At 32.8% G+C, this 26,857-nt stretch overlaps 1 protein-coding gene across 1 annotated transcript in view; it reads right to left on the reverse strand.

The window, feature by feature from the left end:
- Positions 1 to 26,857, reverse strand: part of Cfap47 (cilia and flagella associated protein 47) — a 220,589-nt gene that overhangs the window by 51,509 nt on the left and 142,223 nt on the right. The window contains exons 47-54 of the mRNA XM_052171493.1: positions 22,073 to 22,269; positions 18,965 to 19,108; positions 18,230 to 18,403; positions 17,369 to 17,480; positions 9,778 to 9,906; positions 6,902 to 6,999; positions 5,121 to 5,296; positions 3,437 to 3,544 (exon numbers count right to left, since the gene is read on the reverse strand). Coding sequence (XP_052027453.1) covers positions 3,437 to 3,544; positions 5,121 to 5,296; positions 6,902 to 6,999; positions 9,778 to 9,906; positions 17,369 to 17,480; positions 18,230 to 18,403; positions 18,965 to 19,108; positions 22,073 to 22,269 — 1,138 coding nt within the window. The remainder of the gene's footprint in view (positions 1 to 3,436; positions 3,545 to 5,120; positions 5,297 to 6,901; positions 7,000 to 9,777; positions 9,907 to 17,368; positions 17,481 to 18,229; positions 18,404 to 18,964; positions 19,109 to 22,072; positions 22,270 to 26,857) is intronic.

Consider the following 26,857-nt stretch of genomic DNA (forward strand, 5'->3'; position numbering starts at 1 on the left):
TATCAGTCTTAGTAAATAATATGTGAAGATACCCATGTTTTCAAAACAGTACTAACTTAAGCTCATTGTATAACATGTCTATTTATGCCCCAACAAGGTATGTGATACTATTTTGCTAGTTGAGAATGCAATGACACTGAACAACAGTTCAGAAGACTGAATAGAAATGGCCTCTCATATCACACTAAGGCACCTGATTATCCTCTGAAAGAATCAAGTAGGTTTGAGTGTTTGATAATGTCTAAGTAAGTATGAAATTTTCATCATGGAAACTGGGTGGAAAATAATGTGCAGTAATTAGGAAGAGGAAGCATAGTAACTACTTGTGATTATTATGTTAATATACTCCAGCTGTGAAGCAAGGAAGGCTCAAGTAGTAGCAACAGGGGGAAATGAAGTGTTTGCATGAGTAATAATAGGGAGGAGAAATGCAAATTACTCTGAGCTTTGTCAGGGAAAGGAATAAGAAGAAAGTCTATTTATGGATCTATTACTCATGTGGATGGTTCCTTAGAGAATTGTTTGATTGATGTAATAAGTAGCAGTTAATATTATATTTGTACATGGAAGTCAGACATGAAAGCTAAAATTTGTATAATTTCACTTTATATAGTATCTAAGAGAAAGAAATCAAACTTGTGTTTGCCAAGTCAAGAGGGAGAGATCAAATTACAGTGACAGGTTAATGGAATTGTTTTCTTTAGGAGAGCAAAAATGTTGTGGAAGGTGGTGGGTCTGTAGCATAATGAAATGATACTGTTCTGTATACTTTAAAATGGTTAATTTTATGTTACATGGACTTTTTCTACAAAAAACTAGAAACAATCAAAAAACTAAAATAGAAAATAAATCTGGAAGGTTAGGATAGAGAAATGAATAGGAAATAAAATATATATTATTGCACACAGCATGAGTAGATATATTCATGATTCTCCTTCAAGTGTTTACGTGTGTATGCATTTGTGCGTGTGTGTGTATGTATGTGTGTGTTTGTGCATATGGGTAGACATACTCTCCACACTAAGGTAGATAAAGATAATCAACTGTCCAAAGTTTTCTTCTCATTTCCATTCATGGATCATAGAACAAATCCTATGCTTTCATATATAAAAATCATATGTAATCATGTTCATGCAATAATAATAAAGTTTTAAAAGGAAAAATGTATTGTATAGTGTAAAAATCAATAGCTATAATGTAGAGGCAAAATATTTCATATAAATCATATTTAAAATATATTTTATATATATTTTTCATATATTAACATTTATGCTTTTATTACATTAAACATTTTGTTTACATGTATGCACATAATATATATGTTGAGGTTCAGGGACAACTATCAGAAATTAGTTCTCTTTACCATCATGTGGGTCTTAGGGAATAAAGTCAGATTATCAGTCTTCATAACAAGAGTTTTTATACTACGAGCCGTTTTTCTAGTCCATATACATTAACATTTTAAATATGATATATGTTTAGAAATTGCTAATAACATTATAAGTAATATGCTGAAGGATAAAGTATTAGCACGTCATTCCTAAAAGAAATTTTAAACCATCTTTTTCTCAAAGCTTATATTCCAATTTCTTTGTGATTATTGTTTATGCCTTGTTGGAGATGTTCAGCTCTTTAACATTTTTATCTGACAGCCTCATCAAGTCTACAGAGGCTACAGGAACCTGGGATATTTATACCTCAAACTAAAAATGCTAATAGAGACTACTGTGATTGTTTAGATGTCCAAGCATGATTAGCAATTCTTCACTATATATTCCAAAACATCAACAAGAAAGGTTTATAAGTGTTATGACAAATAGGTTCTTTGGAGATGACTCAGTAAAGTGCTGGTCTTACAAGCATGAACACCCAGGTTTGGTTCTTCACTAACAAATTACAAAGCTGAAACAGCATTTTGCATTGTTTCTTTTATACCATTTCTTGGGAAGAAGATGCTTACTTGATGGATAACCCCACTGACTCAGGGAGTTCCACGTTTAGGTAGAGATATTATTTCAAAAGAGAAGGTTGAAAATGACAGAGAAAGATGTCAATGGTTGATATCTGGTCTCCACATGCAAACATGTGTACCCAAACAAATATATATATATATATATATATAACACACATGTACACTAAATACATGTACATATACAGATGTATATATAGCCATATTTACAAAGAAAGAATAAATTTTAGAGGATGATTATTGTAATTAGTCACAAGATATGAAAATATGATACTCCACCCTAATTATACAATATTATTTTTAATTATAAATATAATGGGATAGAGCCAGACTACAAAAATATGAGCAAATGTGTAAGAACTCACTTTGCTAGCTTTATAAGACATATAAAACTCTGAGAATTAAGTTCCAGATTTATTTTTGCAAGAATAGGGAGTGTAACCTCTATATGCTATTACCTTTGCACTTAGAATTTCCCATTTCCATATCTTTGTGCCACCAGTGATTACTCTAATCACTTTCTTAATGAACTATTTGTAGCTGTGCTTTGAGTAAACACATTGGAAGGCTTTAACATATTTTTTGTGGTCTGAGGAATGGATATTAAGCAAAAGGTACTTATTAGAATATAAATTCTTAAATTTAATTATGGACTGTTTATTCTTGTTTACCAGAAACCAAGTTGGTGTGAGATACAGCATAGAATCTTGACTGAGTGTGAATGTTGTACCTCAAGGGAACATAGTGTCAGTCAAGTGGCCTAATTTTCACAATTGCTTATGGCATACCTCCTTCTTTTAGCAAACAAAACTTCAACCATACCTCTGTTTTACCCTGAACTTAACTTGTTCCCCAGCTTAAGTCATATGTGCACAAGAACATGTTCTGCTGCCTCCAGTCTCTACTGGGAATGGGCTGAGTACAGTCAGACTTGCTCCCTGTTAGATTCCACTGACTATAGTTTCTCTTGTCCAGCTTTCTTCTACTTTACTTCCTTTTCCATTTTATTTTGTGGGCTTTAATATGGGAGCTTGCTCTGTACTGGAGTAGTCCCTTTCTCTCCTTTGCAAGCATGTTTTGTAGGGAACGCTTTTATTTTTTTTATTGGCTATTTTATTTATTTATACTTCAAATGTTATCCCCATTCCCTAGTTTCTCCTCTGGAAACTCCCTATCCCATGCCCCCTTGCTTCTATGAGTGTGCTCCCCCACACATCCACCCACTCCTAACTCACCACCCTACCATTCTTCTATGCTGGGGCATCAAGCCTTCACTGGACCAAGAGCCTCCCCTCCCATTGATGCCAGATAAGGCCATTTTAGGGAACTTGTAAGCACACCCTAATCTGTTTCTTTTGATAGGTTGCACATTAGAAATATATTTATTTTGTTTTTTAAAAGGTTAAATGCTTAACAACAGTGTTTTTTTTTTCTTTTTGTATTACAAAATTACTAAACAGAACTTACTTTCCAAGATCACACTTCATTTCTGGTATTCTCTTTGGTTTTGGAAGGTCAGTTGTTAATTTTAGTAAATACCAGAACTCTTCACCCATTTCAGGCTGAAAAATAATGCTGTTGTAGAGAAATTTGAAAATCTTGTTAGTTATTTTAGTTTGTATAATAAATGTGGAAGATCAAAATATAAAATGGTAGAATTATCTGATTTCAAATAGAGTATCTAATCACTACTGAATTATATATTCTAGTCGTACTACAAATTTGTAAATTTTTAAAATTTTTGACAGGAAGATTATTTCATTAACAATAGGAAATATTGTTATTAGTATAGATTTAATAAATGTTTATTAAGTGAATAGAAACTGATTACAGAAATATTTTAAATGTCAGTGTTTAAAACATCCTTGTTTATAGTTGTAGTTAAATCAAATATACGATTTTGAACTAAATGCATGCACAATGCTTTCTGAAGGTCAGTTTAAATATATGATTTAAAAGAAGACTTTTATAATCTACATTTACTCCTCTCTCAGAAGATGGTGTTTGTGAAATTATAAATGTATCATTGTGTTTATATCTTAGCTTTATTGTATGGTATTTATATAACTTTGATCAAATCACTTAACTTTTTGAGTTTGAATTTCATTTTTATAAAATTGATGAATCAATCAGCTTTACTTTTACTATAAGAATTTTATGCACATAAAATATATCAAGTTAATACTATAGTAAGCAAGTAATGGTAAGAAGTCTAGTGTATGCCTTAAAATACATGCAAATAAATAAAAGTGAAGTTTCAATTGGTACTTGTAAAACCTAGGGTCACATTCGAGAAATGAAAGAAGCCCATGTTTCTAATGGTAATGTATTACAACGGTAATGTATTACAAGATTTTTAAATAACATCCTTCTCTTCACTTCTTTTAAACACCCTTTCTCTGGTTCCTATTTTTAATATTTTTTGAGATAGGGCCTTATTTTTGTTCAAGCTGGCCTAGAACTCACTATGTAGTATATGCTTGCCTCTTACTCAAAGATCCCCCTGTCTCCTGAGTCTTATAGATGCAACCTTCCATGGTAGTGAAATAAGCTATTCTTTTCCTGATTGACACTATTATGGATTTTATTTGCTAAGGCTTATAATATGTATCATTTTAGTATCCCTTCATTAAAATTATAAGTAGTTATTTCTATATTTTGTAAGAATCAATATCAATGATTTCCACAGTCATCTTTCTAAGAGACAACATATTCACAGACATATACACTAACAGTCTTCAAATATTTACAAGTGTGTATATGTGTGTGTATGTGTATATTATCAGTAGAAGATAACATTTAAAATATAACTTTGCTTATGCCTTATAGGAAAATGATTTATAGCTAATTATTTAAAAAGAGAATTGGATTTTTTCAAGAAAAATGAAAGTTAAATCCCTAATTCTCCAGAACTATCCTCAGTTCAGTGTGTAGGCTAAGGGATATTTGAATAGTAAAAAGCAAAATAAGAAATGCTGCTGAAATGTTTTAATTTGGTAATTCAGTGAAAAGCAATTTTGCATTGAAGCAATCAAAAATAATTGTTAATTATTTCTTATCAGAGAATAGTAACAATGTATGTAAAGCAATAATTTTAAAGCTCTCTCTTCAAAAGGTCAGCAACAAATTACAATAAAAGGCCAAAACACACCTTTCTTCTTTATAGCCTGTGGTTGCTGGAGAATACCATACAATATAGTTCACATTTTCCAATGCACCTAGTTTCATTTCTGATGGTCCATTAAAGGCAGAAGATGTTAATTTCACATCCAAACAAACAGGTGAATTTTTTGAATTGGAGATAGGCATTTCAATGCAAGTTGTTTCCTAGGATTATGAAAGAAACAAAAAGATATGCTCAGTTTTGTGGTCAAGATAGTAATTTCTCGGAGGAAGCAAACAGAAAGTAAAACGATATTATTTAAGGCCATTTGTATTATTTTTTTCCTTTTCAGTTACAAAACAAAATATACCTTTATTAAATTTTAATCTCTTATATTTTATCCCAAATTAATCTTGACACACAATACCAGATATAAAACAGCTTTAATGGTAAGCACTATAGATAGACCTAACATAATTAAGACATGTTTTTCACAAATAGCATTATCACCATGAGGTTCATTTCTCATTATTTCTTATAGAAATATTTCAGTGAGAGAATGATACCACATTTTACTAGTTTTCTAAGCAACCTGATGAAGTTTTTAAAACAACTACAGAACTTAGCATCTAAAGAAGTTTGCAGGAGTCAAAAAAAATCAGGACAGTTGTATGTCAAGAACACAAATATGATCAACTACAATAAGCCACACTGGCCTAGAACTGGAGAGAAAAAATGGAAGAAAAGCACTTGGGTTTGCTCATTTATCCTTGTCTACTAGTCAGAGAGGTCTCACAAACAGTGCTAGTTTGAGAACATGATACACAGTCTCTAAGAAGTACTACGGAGCAATAGTGATAAAAACTGCATAGCATTGCTACAGTGATAGGCAGGAAGATCAATGGAATAGAATTGAAGACCCAGAAATGAACCCATACACCTATGGTCACTTGATCTTTGACAAAGGAGCTGAAACCTTCCATTGGTAAAAGGACAGCATTTTTAACAACTGGTGCTAGTTCAACTGCTGGTCAACATGTAGAAGAGTGCAAATTGATCCATTCTTATCTCCTTGTACAAAGTTCAAGTCCAAATGGATCAAGGACCTCCATATAAAACCAGATACACTGAAACTAATAGAGGAGAAAGTGGGAAGAGCCTTAAACACTTGGGCACAGGAGAAAATTTCCTATATAGAACACCAATGGCTTATGGTCTAAGATTGAGAATTGGCAAATGGGACCTCATAAAATTGCAAAGCTTCATAGGCCAAAACATTAACCAACAGATTGGGAAAAGATCTTTATCAGTCCCACATCTGTCAGAGGGCTAATATCAAATATATGCAAAGAACTCAGGAAGTTAGACTCCAGAGAACCAAATAACCCTATTAAAAATGGGGAGCAGAGCTAAACAGTGAATTCTCAAATGAGGAAACTCAAATAGCCAAGAAGCACCTAAAGAATTGTTCAACATACTTAGTTAGCAAGAAAATACGAATCAAAACAACCCTGAGTTTCCACATCCTCACCAGTCAGAATGGCTAAGATCAAAAACTCACAGGTGACAGAAGATGCTGGCAAGGATGTGGAGAAAGAGGAACACTCCTCTATTGCTGGTGGGGTTGTATGATGGTACAACCACTTTGGAAATCAGTCTGGCAGTTCCTCAGAAAATTGGAAATAGATCTACCTGAGGACTCAGCTCTACTACTCCTGGGCATATACTCAAAAGATGCTCGAGCCTATAACAATGATACATGTTACACTATGTTCATAGCAGCCTTATTTATAATATTGACAGTTTATGAACATTTACTGGGCTCTTACCAGAGCAATACAATGAAGTTCAATTGTATCTACAGGAGGTCCAGGAGAGCTACGAATTTCAAGATGATACCAGATTTTTAGAGCTTTAACCTTTTCATCTGAAACAAAACAAAACAAAATAAAACTAAAGAAACAACAACAAACAAGCACTTCTTAATATGGGGCTCAGAATTTTTGATATTCATAAACATATTTTCAAAATTTCTTTCTTTTTTATTTTCTTTGTTTTTCCTTGCACTTGCTTAGCCTAGGTTGCCATTGATATTCTTATAATTCTCACACCTTAGAGTATCAAATACTGGAATTATGGTCACACACTACCATGGTTGACATTTAAGTCACTTTTATTAGACTTAGCAGGAAATCTGAGAATACCAGGAGCTGCTTTCCTTACAGTGGTGAGCAGTAAGAGACCCCCCTGGCCTGTATAATGACCAAATGTGCAGGGATCCTGGTTTTATGCCTGTTTCAGTTACATATTCATTTCCATAGCATAATAAACATAAGACATGGTTTAATTTTAAGTCTGAAGGAAAAATACTTTACCCTAGCTTATAAAACATTCACATATTCATACAAAGAATTATCTAAACAATGATTTCCAATAAAGAATTGTTCCTTCCTAGTCATATAAGAATGTAAATTAAGGAAAGGGTCCAGAATATTAGGCTCAGTCTCCATAGGAGTACTTAAAAACCTCTTGCAATTTAACTCCAAGAAAGATAGAGGTTTAGGCAAAGAAGTGAAATGATTTTTAGGTCAGGATTCCCAGTTTTCCTTAGAGCAGAAATCTCTGCCACTGTTGGTGTTCAAACTCTGGCACCAAAAACTGAAATGGTGATCAGCTACAACGTCTTTTCACAGGGAAGCACTGCAGTCAGTTTTATCATATTCATTTTCTTCTGTCCATTTGTTTTCACCTGCATAGCTTCTCATTTCTGAATTCTTTGGTTTTCCAGTGTTGAGTTGCCTCAGGTTGAAAAACTTTGCCCATGTCAGTGTATTGTATACACAGTTACATTATATTGCTGAGTTTGAAAGTTTTCAAGAATTATAATTCTAGATTAAATTACTTAGGTCAAGTTACTAACATCCTTTGGCCTCAGCTTATCTATGAACTAGGAGTTCACAATAATGGTATTATCAATATCTGTTTCTTCTGAAAATCTTCTTTATGTGTATACAATTTTAGATAGGATTATAATCAATATATTGCATGAAATGGTACTTTGTAATCCCATGTGACACTAAATGATATACTATGCTGTATTACACAGTATTATACTTTATTGAAATACTCCATTCTACACTATTGTATATTGCAGTATCTTGTTTTGTACTCCGGTATATTTTAATGTCTAGCTATCATAAAATATATAAAAATGAATGTATCTAGGATACATTTAGAACTATAAGTTAGTGAGTGGAAGAAATAGAGGAAGTCCCTAAAGTTATTTATTTATTTATTTATTTATCTATTTATTTATTTATTTATTTATGCTGGCTTAGAACATTCTAGGTAGATCAGGTTGGCTTCAAACAAGATCTGCTTACTTCTGTTCCCCAAGGACTGGGGTTAAATGCATGTGCTACCACACTTACACAGACTCTTATTTTTCACACACACACACACACACACACACACACACACACACACACACGAGAGAGAGAGAGAGAGAGAGAGAGAGAGAGAGAGAGAGAGAGAGAGAGAGAGACAGAGACAGACAGAGAGAGAGAGAGAGAGAGAGAGAGAGAGAGAGAGAGAGAAACAGAGAGAAACAGAGAGAAACAAGAGTGACAGAGAGACAGGGAGAGAAAGAGGAAAAGAGAGAAGAGGAGAATGATCCATTTTTCTTCAAATTTGTATCTTATCTCTGCTTTTAACGAAAAGTACAATTATCACTGACCTGTAGACCTGTGGGGTTGTGGTGGTAATGTGTGTTGGGGGTGTGTGTGCATATGCATGCAAATGGGAAAAGAGAGGGAGATGAGAGACAGAGAATAAAAGAAGACATCTATTGTTTCTACTTTTGTGTTGAAGAACTGCAATACAAATTCATTTAATCATGCAGTCAAGATATATTATATGAGAGAAGAATAAAACAACCCCAAATATCTTCTTGGTATGCCTCTATGTGTTTTTCCTAGAGAATTTTGCATCTTTCAATTCTTGTCTCTCTAATACCCTCTTATGATTCTGATTTCACATAACTCATTTTCAAGGATGCACACTCTAACTATTCAATTTCTCTAGTATCATATTTTTCCTTTACAATACCTAAAAATATGTTTTACAATATTTAACCATTTTAGAAAAAATAAAATATAATTAACTTTGTTTGATATGAGAAAGATGATCATATCATATTTTAAATAAGAAAAACATTATATTGACAATACATTCATTAATATCTTATAAGAAACAGAATATATTCCTCATTTAATAACAGAAAAATTAGCTGGGCGGTGGTGGCGCACGCCTGTAATCCCAGCACTTGGGAGGCAGAGGCAGGCGGATTTCTGAGTTCGAGGCCAGCCTGGTCTACAGAGTGAGTCTAGGACAGCCACGGCTACACAGAGAAACCCTGTCTCCAAAAAAAAAAAAAAAAAAAAAAAACCAGAAAAATTATAAACCTTAGAACTAATACAAAGACAGACTGCCTTCGTTGTGAAATCAGATGATCTTGTTATTTTATGGCAGCAGAAATTCAGAAAATAATCTATATAAAATTAAACTTGAAAGAATCCTGACAGGCATAGGCAACGTAAATTGAGATAGGTATTATGCATTTAAAGTATATATTTAATTTAAAAGTTAATGAGGATCAGAATGATGATCCACAGTACAATAACTAAATACACTCGCATAAGTTTACCTGAGTATTCCTCAAAAATAATGGTAGATGGATCTGATGGTGTTTCCTGAGAAGAGGAGTCTTTCTCTGTATCTGTGTCTTCCTCTGAATCTTCCTCATCTCTACTCTTAACGGAAAACATAATTGCACCTGCAAAATATGGGTACAGGATGTAAGCTAACCAGTGAGAAGTTTCTGAAATGGTTAGTCTCAAGCATCAGAGTTACTATGACTAACACACCAAACATAAATTCCAAATGGTAGCACTAGAATTAAGTATTATGTGACTATAGAAAAATTTAATGGAAATTATAAGAAACAGTATCTAATTCTTCATACTTGTTTTTCAAAAGATTTTCTGTAATAAGGAAAATAGGCCAATAATCAGCCTGCATTAGCTTTCAGTAACTTAGTGATCCCAGATGATTGTACTTACCTATTTTCTTACTCAGACACTTATAACATTCCTAATTATTATCTCATTTGAAAATTATTTTGTCTTATATAATTGTAAATAGCATAGTATTCCAAGTTTAATCTTTCACATGAACATTTAATGCATATAATAATATTTCACACTTTATCATAAAAACTGTTACTGTCAAAAACATCCATGTAAATTTTGTTATATTAAATTGGACTCAATAAAATTGGCAGTAATAATGAAAACTGGGAATAATATTTAAAAATATACAAGTCATTATGTATAAACTTATGTTTACTACATCAAAAATTTAAATTAGTAATTATTTTTTAACTCTGAATACTACACCAATAGGTCTGAAATGAGCAATGTTTTCTATGCTTGATGCTGTACTACTAAACCAGGAGCACTTCATGGATTCCTCTGAGCAGATACTATGCCTTTGGTGAGTTTTCAATATTTGTTCCATGCAACATTTTACTATCATCAGTAGAATATTCATTGCTTCTTCCACTGTGAAAGACTTCCAAAAATCAATCCACGGCAAGAACTGTAAATTTTATAATCAGCCTATCTCCCCTTCCACTATTAGTTCATGCTTTATTTTAATGAATATATGCACTATTATTAAAAACACGTCACCAATTTACTGTATTTATTCATGTTTTTAAATGATATTTTCATGCCTAATTATATCAAGAAGACATAGAAGTATCATTATTTGCCCTTGCATATTTAGAACTGTTTTTACTGTTATGTCCATTAAAATATCAGGCTTTTAAAATAAGAAATTACACTACATGTTCCACCATAATCCTTGTGATCACCACAATAAATTGTTTGAATTTAGTAATTGTTCAGAAAGGTTGTTTCTTCCACAATAATTTAAATTGTTAATCTAGATTTCTATTGTCTACCTAAGCAATCTCAGAACCTATTAAAATAATGCCTATATATATGAATTTATATGTTTTATTCTCATACATATGCACTAGAACACATTTATACATATTTGTCTATGTGCTACAATGTAGATAGAAGGCATGGCACAAATGATCAAAAGTAACTCATGGCTTGCCCAACAGTGACCTATGCAAAACTATAAAATGCAAAAATTTTTATAATGCTTTATTCTTTCAAATAACTGTTATAGACACAGGAAACAGTGTTAGAATCAAAATTACATATAAACCAATACATATCTAAATCTAATTAAGTTGTTACAAAACAATCCAGATTCAGAAACTATGCAACTCTCTATAAAGAAAACTTAAGAAATAAAACAATGAAATTACACTTTAAAACTTGCAATTCTTACTACCTTTGAAAATGATCTTTGCTAAGAATCATTACTGAGTAAGAGCTCCTATCTCAAACATTTTCCAAAGAATAAAAACTGCCACTCCAGTTCTGGGGCATAAGTTTGTAGCACCACAAACTGTTTCTATTTGTTATTCTGTAAACAGTTTCCATCTTATATCTTAACCCTATAGGCAATAGAGCACAATGAGCAAAAAATTATTAAAAAAATTATAGTATTTTTCACAGATATAAAGAAAGAGGATTAGATTTCATTTTATTGCTACTGACACATAGGAAAATGAACCTAAATTTTGGATGCTCCCATTGAGTCAAAATTAGTAAAATCCATTAGAATTCCATTGGGACCACATTCATGATACTTTCAAGTGAAAGCAGCCTTTTACAATTTTATGTCTCATATGATTTTGTGTGTATTATTTAAGGGGAATGCATAATTACACCTTCATTTCTAGAAGAATGTATGATATGCAGCTTCCAGCAACTAAATATTGGCAGGTAAAAGACTAAATCTGTTTTACATTTTCAAACTAGGTAAGATAGATACAAACTGATTTTTTGAATTGCATTTGAAAACATATTAGTTTTTTCTAAGATATATTTTCTAACATATCAAAGTAAAATAATTACTAAATTCAAACAATTTATTGTGGTGATCACAAGGATTATGGTGGAACATGTAGTGTAATTTCTTATTTAACTACATTTTATTTGAAACTTTCTTCAACTGCTATGATAGTATGGCTTAAAGACTGCAAAGAGTTCAACTTCATTTAAATAGCAAATCTCAAAGCATGGCATAATAAGGCTTTTAAGAAGTAGTTTACTTTAAATTCTACAAGAATGACAAGTCTGAAAGAATTCTTATTATTAAGAAAATTATTTGATATTTTACAAAGAAACCTTTTAAATGATTTTATAAAATAAAAATTAAATAAGCTTCTTATGGATATATTTACTTCCAAAAATACTATCTCATTCTAAATATATTCTTTGTATGGAGTGTTCTTTCCTTAAGATTAAAAGATAAAACTAAAGAAACACACACACACAGACACACACACTATCCTGAAATGTTTACTCTTAAATACATTTCTGAATGAGCTTTATTGCATCCGCAGTTAAAAAAAAAAAATCAAGTAAAGGATGTGCAACTTTACCATGGAAGTGTGGGTACTATTCCACTTACCAAAACTTATGAAAATATACTTTCTTTAAATATCAAGGAACTTGATATAACTGTCTTCTGGCACGGAAATACAGAGGCTAATGCTCGCAGCCAACTACTGGACTGAGCACAGGGTCCCCAATGGAGGAGGTGAAAGGAACCGAAGGGGTTTGTAGCCCCATGGGAAGAACAACAATATCAACCAACAAGACCCCCCCCCAGAGCTTCCAATAATTAAACCACCAAAGAGTAAATATGGAGGGACCCATGGCTCCAACCATATATGTAGCAGAAGATGGCCTTTTTGAGCAACAATGGGGGGAAAGACCCTTGGTTCTGGGAAGGCTCAATGCCCCAGTGTAGGGGAATGCAAGGGCAGGAAGGCAGGAGTGGGGGGGGACACCCTCATAGATGCAGGGGGATTGGGAATGGGATAAGAGGTTTGAGGGGCCAGGAAAAGGGATAACACTTAAAATGTAAATAAAGAAAATATCCACAAAAGTACTACTTTTAACTCAGCATTACATTCTAAAAACATATGAAAAGCAATGCCTCTCATCATATTGTGTTAGAAATATTTTTGCCCTAAGTTTGTCACCAAAGATTTCCATTAGCAAATCAAATATTTCAAGAAAATATATACTTTCATAGAGTATCAGAATGTAACTTAGAAAAACTATTCCTAAGTTGTTGAAATATAGTCTCAGCACAATAATATCTTTATAATCTTAAATATTTTATTTTGATATTAAGCACAAGTCTATTGAAAAAAAACAAATCTTTATGAATGCTGACTAAAAGCTTGCTTGCAGTTCTTTTCTTAGATATCTCATTAAAGTACCTCATTCTCAGATGCTTATTTATGAATTGCCAAGTTTTATAACTGACTGTTAGGTATAATTTGCATATATGTTAAATTATATATATACATTCAAATTTTGGAAGGTTCAAGAAAAACTTGGGTCCTAGAGGTCCCCTGAAACCTCATAGACGATTACCATTTTTGTTTTTGTTTTTGCCCACCAGAACATGAGATTTTATTGCTGAATAAACAACACACTTTGGTCACAGGGCCTATAGAAGTAAAGTCAGTACAGACTTGGAAGTTTCTTCTCTTATGGTTAGCTTTCATAATAGTGGAGGAGATTGTCTAAGACGTGGCAGGATTAAGTCAAAATAGTCTTACCTAGTTGTGAGTCCTATGGATTTCCATAAGGACTGGTATTACTGGACCATGGGTGTTATATTGCCATGGATGCTATGGGGTCAACAACTACTTCCTAATTGGATTTATGACCCACTCCATTAAGAGGAAACACATGCCTAGCATTCAAACTCCAGCTAAGCATTTGTGGATGTGAGCTCACAAGTAGAACCTACTACTATTACTCTGCTTAGTAGACCTACTACCTTCTAAATGTGTATTTTGCTACTCATAGATCTGTGGTGTTGTAAGACATGACCAAATACATTTACTTGTAAAGAAAACAGTAGTTAGTTCAAAAATCTACAACTGGTCAAAATGCAGAGATTCATTAGAGTTCTCTGACAGAAATGGGATGTATATATTATACCTATCTCTAAAGCTCAAGGACCACTGTCAAAGAGAGGTAGACCAACTGTAAAAACCTAGAGGTAAGGGAGGATCAGAGGAAAACAGTGATAATACAGGACAACTGAACTCATGAATTCAAAGCTGCTGTAGCTACTAGCAAAGCAATGCATAAGATCAAGCCAGCAGTCTAGCACAGATTCACAAGGTGTTCTTGAGCATTTCTCATCCATAACTAATTAGCTATGGGATGTTGATGGCCTCAGGAGAGAAGTGAACTAGTTTCTTCAAGAGTGTGCTTATTCACGCTCTATTATCAAAATTGAACCAAAACTGGTTGGCTTCTTCAACAATTGGATTACACAAATGATATTGGAAAAAAAAGAATATATTTCATCTGACTATATGAAGAATGCTTGTGCTACATACTAAATCAAATACTATGACAGGAACCTATCATAACATTGGTCCTCTAAATTTAGTTTTCTTAACTAATAGAGCATCAGTACATAAAGCAGAATTTACACATGTTATGGGTACGATATCTCTCTGCTTGTATCTACTTCTATCAACCTGCCATTATATGGACCCATTGTCAGTACACGGAGTTTAAAATATATAAAATATATAAATGCATCATTGTACATTATTTTAGAACAATTTCAGGCCATACGGCTAAAAAGGACACATTCATTTCTTAAAGCACATTTTTCTTTTTTCTTTTCGCTTCCTTTCTTTCTTTCTTCCTCTCCTTTCTTTCTTCCTTTCTTTCTTTCTTCCTCTCTTTCTTTCTTTCTTTCTTTCTTTCTTTCTTTCTTTCTTTCTTTCTTTCTTTCTTTCTTTCTTTCTTTCTTTCTTTCTTTCTTTCTTTCTTTCTTTCTTTCTTTCTTTCTCTCTTTCTTCTTTTTGTGGTGCTATGGACTTAACTGGAGTGAGTCATACATGCAAGGCAAGTACTATTCCACTCGGTTATAACCCTAACCTGCTTATGGATGATATAAGAAAGTCATAAGTACAATAGGAATTGTACTTAAGTGAATCTCAGTTCCTAAATTCTATTAGTAAGAGCATTCTTCTGTTGAAATTTTTCTTTTCACACTACAATACTGAAAGAAATATAAAGAAGGATTAGTAGCCCACTTAAATGAGAAATACAATGTGATTCCTCCTGGGAAAGTCTGCATATATTTGTAGCTATATGTCACTCTGCATCCCACTCAAACACGAACTATACTCATGTTTTCAGTAATGCTCCTTCAACAGTTCAAGTTGCATTAGGTGATAAAAATCCCAGCTCAAACATTATCCTCTATTAAAGCTATCTCACATTCACACTGTGAGATTAATATTTCTTCCACTTTACTTCTCCCTGTGATTATGGTTAATTTTTCAATGTATCTAAATGTAGTTTAATTTATAGATATCTAGAGCCACAATGAGATATGAATTCATGGGAGTCAGGAGCCATATCATATCTATTATGATATATTATATTATATGGTAAAGTACACAACAATGAACAAACTTATGCTTTAGATTTGGCTAATTCATAAAAGCTGTGTTGCAATACTTTGGTATCTCAAACATGTCTTCACAAAATCATGTTCTGAAAATTTATAGCCTAACCAGTCCTACTGACATCAACAAAAATGATTGCATACAGAGAGACAAGACTCTTTTTTTATATCTAGCTGAATAATTTGAGTTTGTAATTCCATTTTCATAAGCAATAAAACTCATTGTTTCTGTATAACAGGAAATTAATAACTATTACATATTATGAAAATAACAATAACTTTGGATGGGATGAGATGTGGCTTCAATGACACTATCTGGAAAGTTTAAATGAGAAGTTTATTATATACTGAAACCATTTTCTTGAAAACTGTAAAGCACAATAATATGAAATCTACAAACAACTTATTTTCTATTATTGAAGACTAATAAAATTCTAAAATTAAGAAAATATACCAAGTATATGATTAAATATCCAGAAAAAGATAATCAGAATTTTTAAATTAAAATTTCTTTCAGTCCATATCTTCTGGTTTATTTACAACACTAAAATAAGTTACTTCCTTGAAATGCTTAGAATAGGTTCAGAGTTTCAAATTTTATGGTGTTATAATAGATCCTTTTTAGAGATAGTTTTTACCAAAACAAACATGGATGAGAGGTCAGTACTTCTAAAGACCACAACATGATTATAAGTGATCTGCTTAATATACTTCTAAAATTATGTCCACTTAGCATGTCCATAGAGCAATCCTCTCAGTAAGATAGTTCCACTAATAGGGCATTTAATTATCTTGCCCTTTGGAAATTATATATATTACTTTGATGAATCATAGTTATCCACTACTAAATATTAACTATCCTGTAACAGAAAACGATTTTTCAATATAACTGAATCTGGCCAAGGAATTCAAGATTTTCCTAAGTGCAATGATTGCTGGGATAAATTATCATCAAGCCTGAGAACTTAGTTACTATATTTTTGTCACTTTTCACCCTCTCCCCTCTCATTTCCCATTAAAGGATTCTACTCAAGTATAACTGGGAACTTTGATATAAATACTTTTTTTTTGTTTTTGTTTTTGTTTTTTTTCGAGACAGGGTTTCTCTGTATAGCCCTGACTGACCTGGAACTCACTGTGTGGAACAGGCTGGCCTCAAACTCAGAAATCCGCCTACCTTTGCCTCCCAGAGTACTGGGATTACAGGAGTGCGCTACCACTGCTCAGCTGATATAAATATTTAATTAGAAATAAAGAGAGAATACTTCATGCATACTAAATATTGCCTCTATTTCCATATGTTAATTGTGGAGATGTAGGTTTTTAAAACCCATTCCTATAGTTACTTGAATGTATCTACTAAATTTCAAACATATACATCTTTATGTATCCCACATCTAGAAATGTCTTCTGTAGACATATTGAAGTCTCAAAGATGAAGTAATATCTGCCATAAACTACATACTGTAAAGTTCTATGTATTTGGACGATTAAAGAGTATGTTAAAGCTAGCTTTTCCCTTCATATTGTTTATTAAAAATGAGAACAATGACTTATAGTTCTATTTATTATTACCATATTTTCCACTCAGCAAAGTTATTAATAATAACATTTTATTAAGGACTTAATACCTTTGAATACTCCACGTTTCCAAGGACATACATGGAGAGTATAAGGAACTGAGTTGTCAGGCTCTATGGTGATTAAGGGATTTCCCCACACTATTGAGAGATCGGAAGTTACCTAGAAGAGTGGATTGAAAAATAAGAATTATGTAATATCAATATGAAAAATGTTTTCTATCATGTTATACTACTATTAAACCCAGTCTCAATCATACTAAGAACAGATTCTCACCAATGACTTATGTATCTCTTACCAGCAAATGGCATATTACTATAATTCCTAAATTTAGGAGATTAATCCAGGAAGATCTCTAGTTTGAGGTTAGAAAGGGCTGTAAATCAATACTACTCTGTTACAAAATATTAAACAATAATCTTGGTCCTACATTTTATTGAAACTATCTTATAATATCATTTAAGCTTTCTTCAAGGAAAATTAAAATTAAAATAAACATGGTACTAATGAGTAAACTTGAAAGAGTTGTATAATTATGCACTAATAATTAAATATAAAACTTGTTTGGAGTTATGTATGTTAGCAGGTGCCTGCAATCCAGTATGTGACAAGCTAGCTAAGGAGAAGTGAAACTTAAGGCAAGCACCTATATCATGCAAAGTAAAACAAAGCAAAATAAAAAGAGTTAACAAAGTACAAACAACAACAACCATAAACTTGTTTGATGCTAACCACAATTATAAATTAAAACTAAATTTTATAGCTATTGGAAGAAGAAAAAGAATTATAATTATCTCTGTGTGTGATTTACCCGATTAGGAGTATTTTTTTTTAATTTCACATGATTAACATATTTCATATAATTCAAAGTATATGTAGAAAGAAGTATTTTCTTCCTAAAAAAGTTATACCTTAAATGTCAGGAGACTTTTTGTATAATTAGGCACTATTATGGACTTATCTGTCACATTTCCCACTTTGCAGTCTATAACAATGTGGTCCAAGGCCGTGGGCTTTGTTCCAATCCCATCTATTTCAATGACATGTGCCATGCCATCAACTTCACTTTGTAAAGTAAGTTTACCCTATGATAAACAAGACAAGTTTAAGCTATACAGCAGTCAATACTCATAATGCAATGCTAAACAATCCCTCTCATCTTATTCATCTTGAATAATAAATAAAGGTTATAAGAAAATGTTAGTCACTGAAGTTTCCAGTTCATAAAAATACAATTTTATCAAAGAAAGAATCCACTAATGAAATAATCTTTATTTTTAACTTCTCTCTGGAAATTATACATTATACATAAGTATTCTCACACCTAGCAATTATGTGTGCTTAGCACCTTGTTAAAGAAATGTTGCTAAGGAAACATTTTTCATATATAGCAGTTGACTTAGTGACTTGAAACAATGATTTTATATCATTATGCATGATTTCTGAAAATAACTTGGCTATAAATATTCATTAGCAGCATTCTGAGTGTCATGATAAATATGGGAAATTAAACATGTTAAGCAAAACTATCAAATTTGTAGAACACACAAATGTTAGTAAATATTTTTTAATTAACTACATTGACTGCTATCTAAACATTTGTTCATTCACAGATTAATAATGTAAGGAAAAATCCTTGGTTATACCATAATTTCACATTCCAAAATTGGCTTGAATGTCAAAGGATATTGGATAGTTTCACCAGGGGCAACATGTAAAACTGGAGGTCCATGAAACCCCTCTCCTTCTATTTTAACTTGAAATTTCGAAAGTTTCTTGGATTCATTTTTCTAAAATATGGAAAGAGTGAGACATATGTTAGAAGGATGATGAAGGTAAAATTGAAGTGTACATTAATTCTTGTTAAGTCATTAAAAAGTACAATTAATCTCAGCATGGTTATACAAGCCTGTAACTCTAAAACCTGAAATCCCTAAGTATATGCATCCTCTTGTTCCACAGTAGCCTGAGATCTATTGATAAACTCAAGGACAACCTCAGATATATACTGAGACCTATTTTCAAAACTTCAAGAACTTGGAATATAGTTCAGTAGTACAGGAATTGCTTAGCATTGAAAAGAATTACAAAAGCTTCAGTAGGGAACATGGCAATAAAGAGATGAGATGGAATTGGGAGAAGTTTAGCCAAACAAATCAAGCATAATGAAAATCATAGTATGGAAAAAAATAAAAAATGACCCATGTCTACGTAGGCTAATTTAATTATTTTTACATAAGAATCATAATACTGTGCTTATTCCAGATGAATTTGAGAATTGTTTTTTCTAACTCTGTGAAGAACTGAGTTGGGATTTTGATAGGGATTGCGTTGAATAAAACTATTCTCAACAACAAAAAAAATTCTGGGGGAATCAGTATCCTTGACTTCAAGCAATACTACAGAGCAATAGTGTTAAAAACTGCATGGTATTGGCACAGTAAAAGACAAGTGGACCAATGGAGTAGAATTGAAGACCCAGAAATGAATCCACACAACTATGGTCACTTGATCTTCAACAAAGGAGCCGAAAACATCCAGTGGAAAGAAGATAGCCTTTTCAACAAATGGTGCTGGTTCAATTGGAGGTCAGCATGCAGAAGAATGTGAATTGATCCATTCTTATCTCCATGTATTAAACTCCACTCCAAGTGGATCAAGGACCTCCACATAAAACCAGATACACTGAATCTAATAGAAAAGAAACTGGAGAAAACCCTTGAGGACATGGGCACAGGGAAAAAGTTCCTGAACAGAACACCAATAGCTTATGCTCTAAGATCAAGAATTGACAAATGGGACCTCATAAAATTACAAAGTTTCTGTAAGGCAAAGGACACTATTAAAAGGACAAAACGGCAACCAACAAATTGGGAAAGGGTATTCACTAACCCTACATCTGATTGACGGCTAATATCCAATATATACAAAGAACACAAGAAGTTAGACCCCAGGGAAACAAATAACCCTATTAAAAAATAGGGTACAGATCTAAACAAAGAATTTTCACCTGAAGAAATTCAGATGGCTGAGAGGCACCTTAAGAAGTGCTCAACATCATTAGTCATTAGGGAAATGCAAATCAAAACAACCCTGAGATTTCATCTCACACCAGTCAGAATGGCTAAGGTCAAAAACTCAGGAGATAGCAGGTGTTGGTGAGGATTTGGAGAAAGAGGAACACTCCTCCACTGCTGGTGGGGCTGTAAGATGGTACAACCAGAAAAGTGAACATGACACTTCTGGAGGACTTTTCTATACCTCTCCTGGGCATATACCCAAAAGATTCCCAGGCATGCAATAAAGACACATGCTCCATTATGTTCATAGCAGCCTTATTTATAATAGCCCGAAGCTGGAAAGAACCCAGATGTCCCTCAAAGGAGGAATGGATACAGAAAATGTGGTATATTTATACAATGGAATACTACTCAGCAAATAGAAACAATGAATTCTCAAAATTTTTAGGCAAATGGTTTGATCTGGAAAATATCATTCTAAGTGAGGTAACCCAATCACAAAAGAATACACATGGAATGCAATCTCTGATATGTGGATATTAATTAGACCAAAAGCCCTAAATACCCAAGGCATAAATCGCATATCAAATGACTCCCAAGAAGAAGTAAGGAGAAGGTCCTGATCCTGGAAAGGCTTGATCTAGCATTGGAGGGGAATATAAGGATAGAGAAGAAAAGGAGGGAGGTGATTGGAGAATGGATGGAGAGAAGAAGGTTTATGGGACATATGGGGAGGGGGGATCTGGGAAAGGGGAAATTATTTGGAATGTAAACAAAGAATATAGAAAATAAATATTAAAAAATACTGTGCTTAGTATAAGTATTTGATAAAATACTTAAATTATTATGCATTATTCCATGTATTATAAAATAAAAATTTGGGAATGTGACAATCAAAAAAAATTGTGAAGAACAATTTTTAAAAATGTGAAGAGTACCAAAACTACCCAGACTTTTATAAGTAATAACAGAAACACTGCCTGATAGGTCTATCCAGGCATTATTTAATATCTAGAGAAAATAATTTGCTTCGATTACTGAAGATCAATTCATGATAATCTATGACAAATGTCCACAATTTAATAACAGTAATATAATCCTGAATGATGTGCTTCATTATTAATCAAGAAAAATAAAAGTTGTAACTGGTGTATTTCTAAGATAACAGATGTTATAGACCTCATCAGAACAGGTTTATTTGCATCAGCCTGACTGGGTTGTTTGTAGTAATTAAAGAAACAACACTTAATTTTTTGTTCTGAATTCAGAAAGTCTCCTAAAATAATTTTATCCAATTCTGTGCTGTATTGTCACTTTTTCTCATAGAGGAAAGTGCATTATCTTAGTACCTAGAACCCATCTTAATCATATGCTAAAATCAACAGGATTTGGAGTGGTGATCTGAGCATCTGTATCTCAGCATGATGACTCCAGGATAAATAATTTTTATTAGGTATTGGGTGAGAGGTTAAGGCTATCACAGTTACATTTTTAAGCAAATAGATTCAATAGAAATGATGCTTATGTTGTAGCTGAGTTTATAATCAGGAAGAATCCCTGATATAATGAGAAAAATAATATCTAGTCTAAAATACAATTACAAATTTGTAACTCTCCAGATATTATTACACACACACACACATACACACACACACACACACACACACACACACACACTATAGGTCAGAAACTTCAGTAAATTGTGAAAATAACAACAAAAGAATTTTCACTTACTATTGGGATATGCTGTGTTAGTGGTTCAAATGCTGGTGTTTTAAACAACAATTCAGCCTCTGGTTCTTCTTCATTTACTATACCTTCAATTACATATACACGTACATCATTTCTTGATAACAACAACATTTTACAAGGGTATCTTCCAGACCCAAGCGGAGCAAATCGTAGAGGAATTGAAACCGTTCCTTCTAAGGCTAACAAAATAATTGTAAAAGAAAAAGGCATTTTAAATATCGTAAGACCTAAACTTGATTTTGCTAATCAATGCTTATTATCATTCTGTGAAAATGCATCTAGTTAGAATAGTTAAAATATGTATCTTCATCCTTACATATTTTATCTATGTTTTATAACACAACTTCTTTTTGAGTGAGAGTTGATATCTTTCATAGTTTTGTATAAGAGATCTCCCATTCTAAAAAGTCAATAGGGTTTCTGTGTTTTAAAAGACATACCCATATTGTTTTTACTTTACATATTGGATGACAAGTCAGGGGAAGAGAAATGAGTATTTTAAGAACTTTTTAGTGCTCAATATTCAGTTAATATAAAATATTTAATTGGTCAGAAGCAGTGAAATGTCTCCATTTCCTTCAGAGTGAGTGAATAAATGAAAGGGTTATATGGATGATCCAGTATTATATGCTATGTTTTCAAACACAAATAGCCCAAATATTTTTCAAATTGAACATCTGATTCAAATACCTAGTAACTAGTGATCAGCATTAAAGTGAAAGACAAGGACACTTTACGTCTATATTATAATCCAAATCATATACTATGCTAAAGAGTAAAGGGTTAGACTTTTTCTCTTCCAAATTAAAAATAAAATTTATTGCATCAGTAGAATTCACAAAAATATTGGTTTTAATTTTAAAGATTAATTGAAGAAAACACTATTTGTTTCTTAGACAGCCAGGCTAATTCTGATGTGTGTGTGTGTGTGTGTGTGTGTGTATGTGTGTGTGTGTGTTTTGAGAGTGTGTGCATGTATTCTCTTAGAAGACTTTTTTTGAACATTTCTTGAGGTGTTTCTCAGCTCTCCGAAGTTCTTCATGTGAAAATTCTTTGTTTAGCTCCGTACCACACTTTTTAATGGGGTTATTTGGATCTCTGGGTTCTACTTTCTTGAGTTCTTTGTATATATTAGGTATTAGCCCTCTGTCGGATTTACGGTTGGTGAAGATTCTTTCCCAGTCTGTTGGTTGACGTTTTGTCCTTTTGACGGTGTCCTTTGCCTTACAGAGACTTTGTAGTTTTATGAGGTCCCATTTGTCAATTCTTGATCTTAGAGCGTAAGCTATTGGTGTTCTATTCAGGAACTTTTACCCTGTGCCCATGTCCTCCAGGGTCTTCCCCAGTTTTTTTTTTTCAATTAGTTTCAGTGTGTCAGGTTTTATGTAGGGAAATGCAAATCAAAACAACCCTGACATTTCACCTCACACCAGTCAGAATGGCTAAGGTCAAAAAACTCAGGAGACAGCAGGTGTTGGCAAGGACGTGGAGAAAGAGGAACACTCCTTCACTGCTGGTGGGATTGCAAGATGGTGCAACCCCTTTGGAAATCAGTCTGGCGGTTCCTCAGAAAACTGGGCATGACACTTCCTGAGGACCCTGTTATACCACTACTGGGCATATATCCAGAGGATTCTTCAGCATGCAATAAGGACACATGCTCCACTATGTTCATAGCAGCCCTATTTGTAGTAGCCAGAAGCTGGAAAGAACCTAGGTGTCCTTCAACGGAGGAATGGATACAAAAAATGTGGTATATTTACACAATGGAGTACTATTCACCCATTAGAAACAATGAATTCATGAAATTCTTAGACAAATGGATGGAGCTGGAGAACATCATTCTAAGTGAGGTAACCCAGTCTCAAAAGATCAATCTTAGTATGCACTCACTGATAAGTGGATATTAGCCTAGAAACATTGAATACCCAGGACATAATCCACAAATTAAATTATGTCCAAAAAGAATGGAGGAGTGGGCCCGGGTTCTGGAAAGACGCAGTACAAGACTATAGCGGAATTCCAGAACAGGGAAGTGGGAAGGGGTAGATGGAAGAATAGGGGGACGGAAGAGGGCTTATAGGACTTGCAGGGAGTGGGGACCCAGAAAAGGGGAAATCATTTGCAATGTAAATAAAAAAATAAATAAAAAAAGACTTTTTAAAAATATATATATTTATAATATTCTCTGTGATACAATCTGCTATTTGATTTTAGACACATCACTCACTTCTGCAAGTAATATTTCACTTCATTGTCTTCCACATAACCCTATATGCTTTCAGAGTTCAACTCTCAAACTATTTGTTTTCAGGACACAGTTTGTGTCTCCTTTGAGATACATAGTCTTAAATTCAATAAGTAGATATTTCTTTCTTATGGCATATGATTTTTAGTCTTTAAATCAACACATACACATACACACACACACAAACACACATACACACAGAGACACACACAGAGATAGATAGATAGATAGATAGATAGATAGATAGATAGATAGATAGAGAGGTCAAATGAAACAGAACTATATGAACCCCAACTATATTGATGCTCCATGTTCATGAAGCATTATTACATACAACTAAAAGAAAATCCTTTCTAAAAATATTTTCATAAGACATTTCTTAGTTGTATTTTCATGCTGGTTGACTTTAAGAATAGTAGAGTAAATAAGGAATGTCTACTAGACGGAATATAAGTAAAAGATTTTAAGTTTAAGTATCCACATGTTTACATGAGAACCATTATTCTTCATGTCAGATTTAAAAAGGGGAGCAATATTGATTACACCACAACTATTCTGTGCTATTGCTTTCACATATAAAATTTTGATTACAAAAATTTTTAAATTAAGCTTAATTTTCCATGTGGTAATGAGTTCTAGTTTTCAACAAAAAAAATGACAGAATGTATTCTATATAAAAGTGTATTTGCTTTTTTATAACTTTTAAATTTTAGAAAAAGTAATGTGAAATTCCAAATTTGAATTTCAAACTAACCAGTCACAGTATGGACCAACCATGACTTATTTTCAAATCTCCTTGTATCTGAAGAATTATATGTCACATTGATTCTTCTAGTATACAAAGTTAGAAGAAAGTAAGTACTATTATATTCAATAAATTTTGTGTAATATCTAAAATAAATTTCAGCATAAATTTTATGAGGCTTGGGTTGATATACTTAAAATTTGTTATTCCTATTCACATGTATATTCTTCATATGGACAAATAAAATAAGAAAATTTCAGGATTTCTAAAATAACAAATTCATTATAGAGCATAACTTGATAAATTAATATACTAAATTTTCCATGATATAACATTGCATCAAACATGGGAGTGATGAAGTAATATATGAAGTAACTTACTATCATCTAGTTAATTTCCTATATTTATATGAACACTAAACACAAACTGTTCATTTGAAAGTGAGGTGCTAAATATTAAAATCTATACTTCTATACTAATTTATATCCATATATCTGTCAAAATATTTCATTGAAAAATATATATATGAAAAATATATTGACATAGAATAGCTGACAAGTTTATTAACCATACTCCAAATGTTTTTGGAACATGTCATAGAAATTTGTTATATTCTTATGCATAAAATATAAACTGCCTTCCAAATACTAGAGTAAATAAAATCACAGGTTCATTCTGTTATAACATCTTCTCATTACTGACTTTCCTCATTTAATAAACAGAACAAAAAGTGACTATATATTCCATGTATAATGACAGTTCTATTGATATAGATTAATACTTTTAAGTTGACAAATTTATTTTTTCTGAGGTGATTGGCTACAATAAAGTCAACGATTTAATACCAAGCATACTGTAATAATACATAAAATAACCTTAATATAATGGCTGTATAGCAACTATATATTGACTATTTGAATGTGAGCTCTCAGCTTGCTGAATAATTCCTTACTAGGATAAAAGGATCCTGATATGGCTGTCTCCTGAAAGGCACTGCCAGAGCCTTACAAATACAGAGGTAGATGCTCACAGCCAACCATTGGACTGAGCGTGTGGTCCACAATGGAGGAGTTAGAGAAAGGACTAAAAGAGCTGAAGGTGTTTGCAACCTCATGGGAAGAACAACAGTATCAACCAACCAGACCCTCCAGAGCTCCCAGGGACTAAGCCATCAACCAAGGGATACACATGGCTCCAGCTACATAAGTAGCAGAGGATTGTCTTGTCAGGCATCAATGGGAGAAAAGGTCCTTGGTCCTATGAAGGTTCAATAGATGCCCAATTGCAGGGGAATCTAGGGAGAAGATGTGGGAGGGGGTGGGTGGAAGAACACCCTCATAGGAGTAGGGGGAGGGAGGGTGGGATAGGGGCTACCCAGGACAGGGGAAAATGGGAAAGGGGATAACATTTGAAATGTAAATAAAGAATATATCCAATTAAAAATTTTCTGATCATCCATTTGTTTCTTTAAATTTACTCTTTTGCTTCTAAATATATGAGAGATGTACTCTTCCTAAGTACTTATTTCCATTGGTCCTTCCTTTCATATCACAATACAGTCAGGCTTCAATATACAGTGAAGTCAACACAGAGATTTGGGGCCAATTCTCTGCACTGAGCAAGTATTTGCCAGTTAAGTGTAAGGAGTGTATTTTCTCAAATTTATTGATACATTTCTAAAAATCCAGAGGAAAATTTACATTTTATGAATTCTATCTTCTGGTTAATTGATAAATCTCATCCACAATCAAGAGCATGTACAACAACTTAATTA

This window comes from Apodemus sylvaticus, chromosome X (genome assembly GCF_947179515.1).
Source record: "Apodemus sylvaticus chromosome X, mApoSyl1.1, whole genome shotgun sequence".
Classification (NCBI taxonomy): Eukaryota; Metazoa; Chordata; class Mammalia; order Rodentia; family Muridae; genus Apodemus; species Apodemus sylvaticus.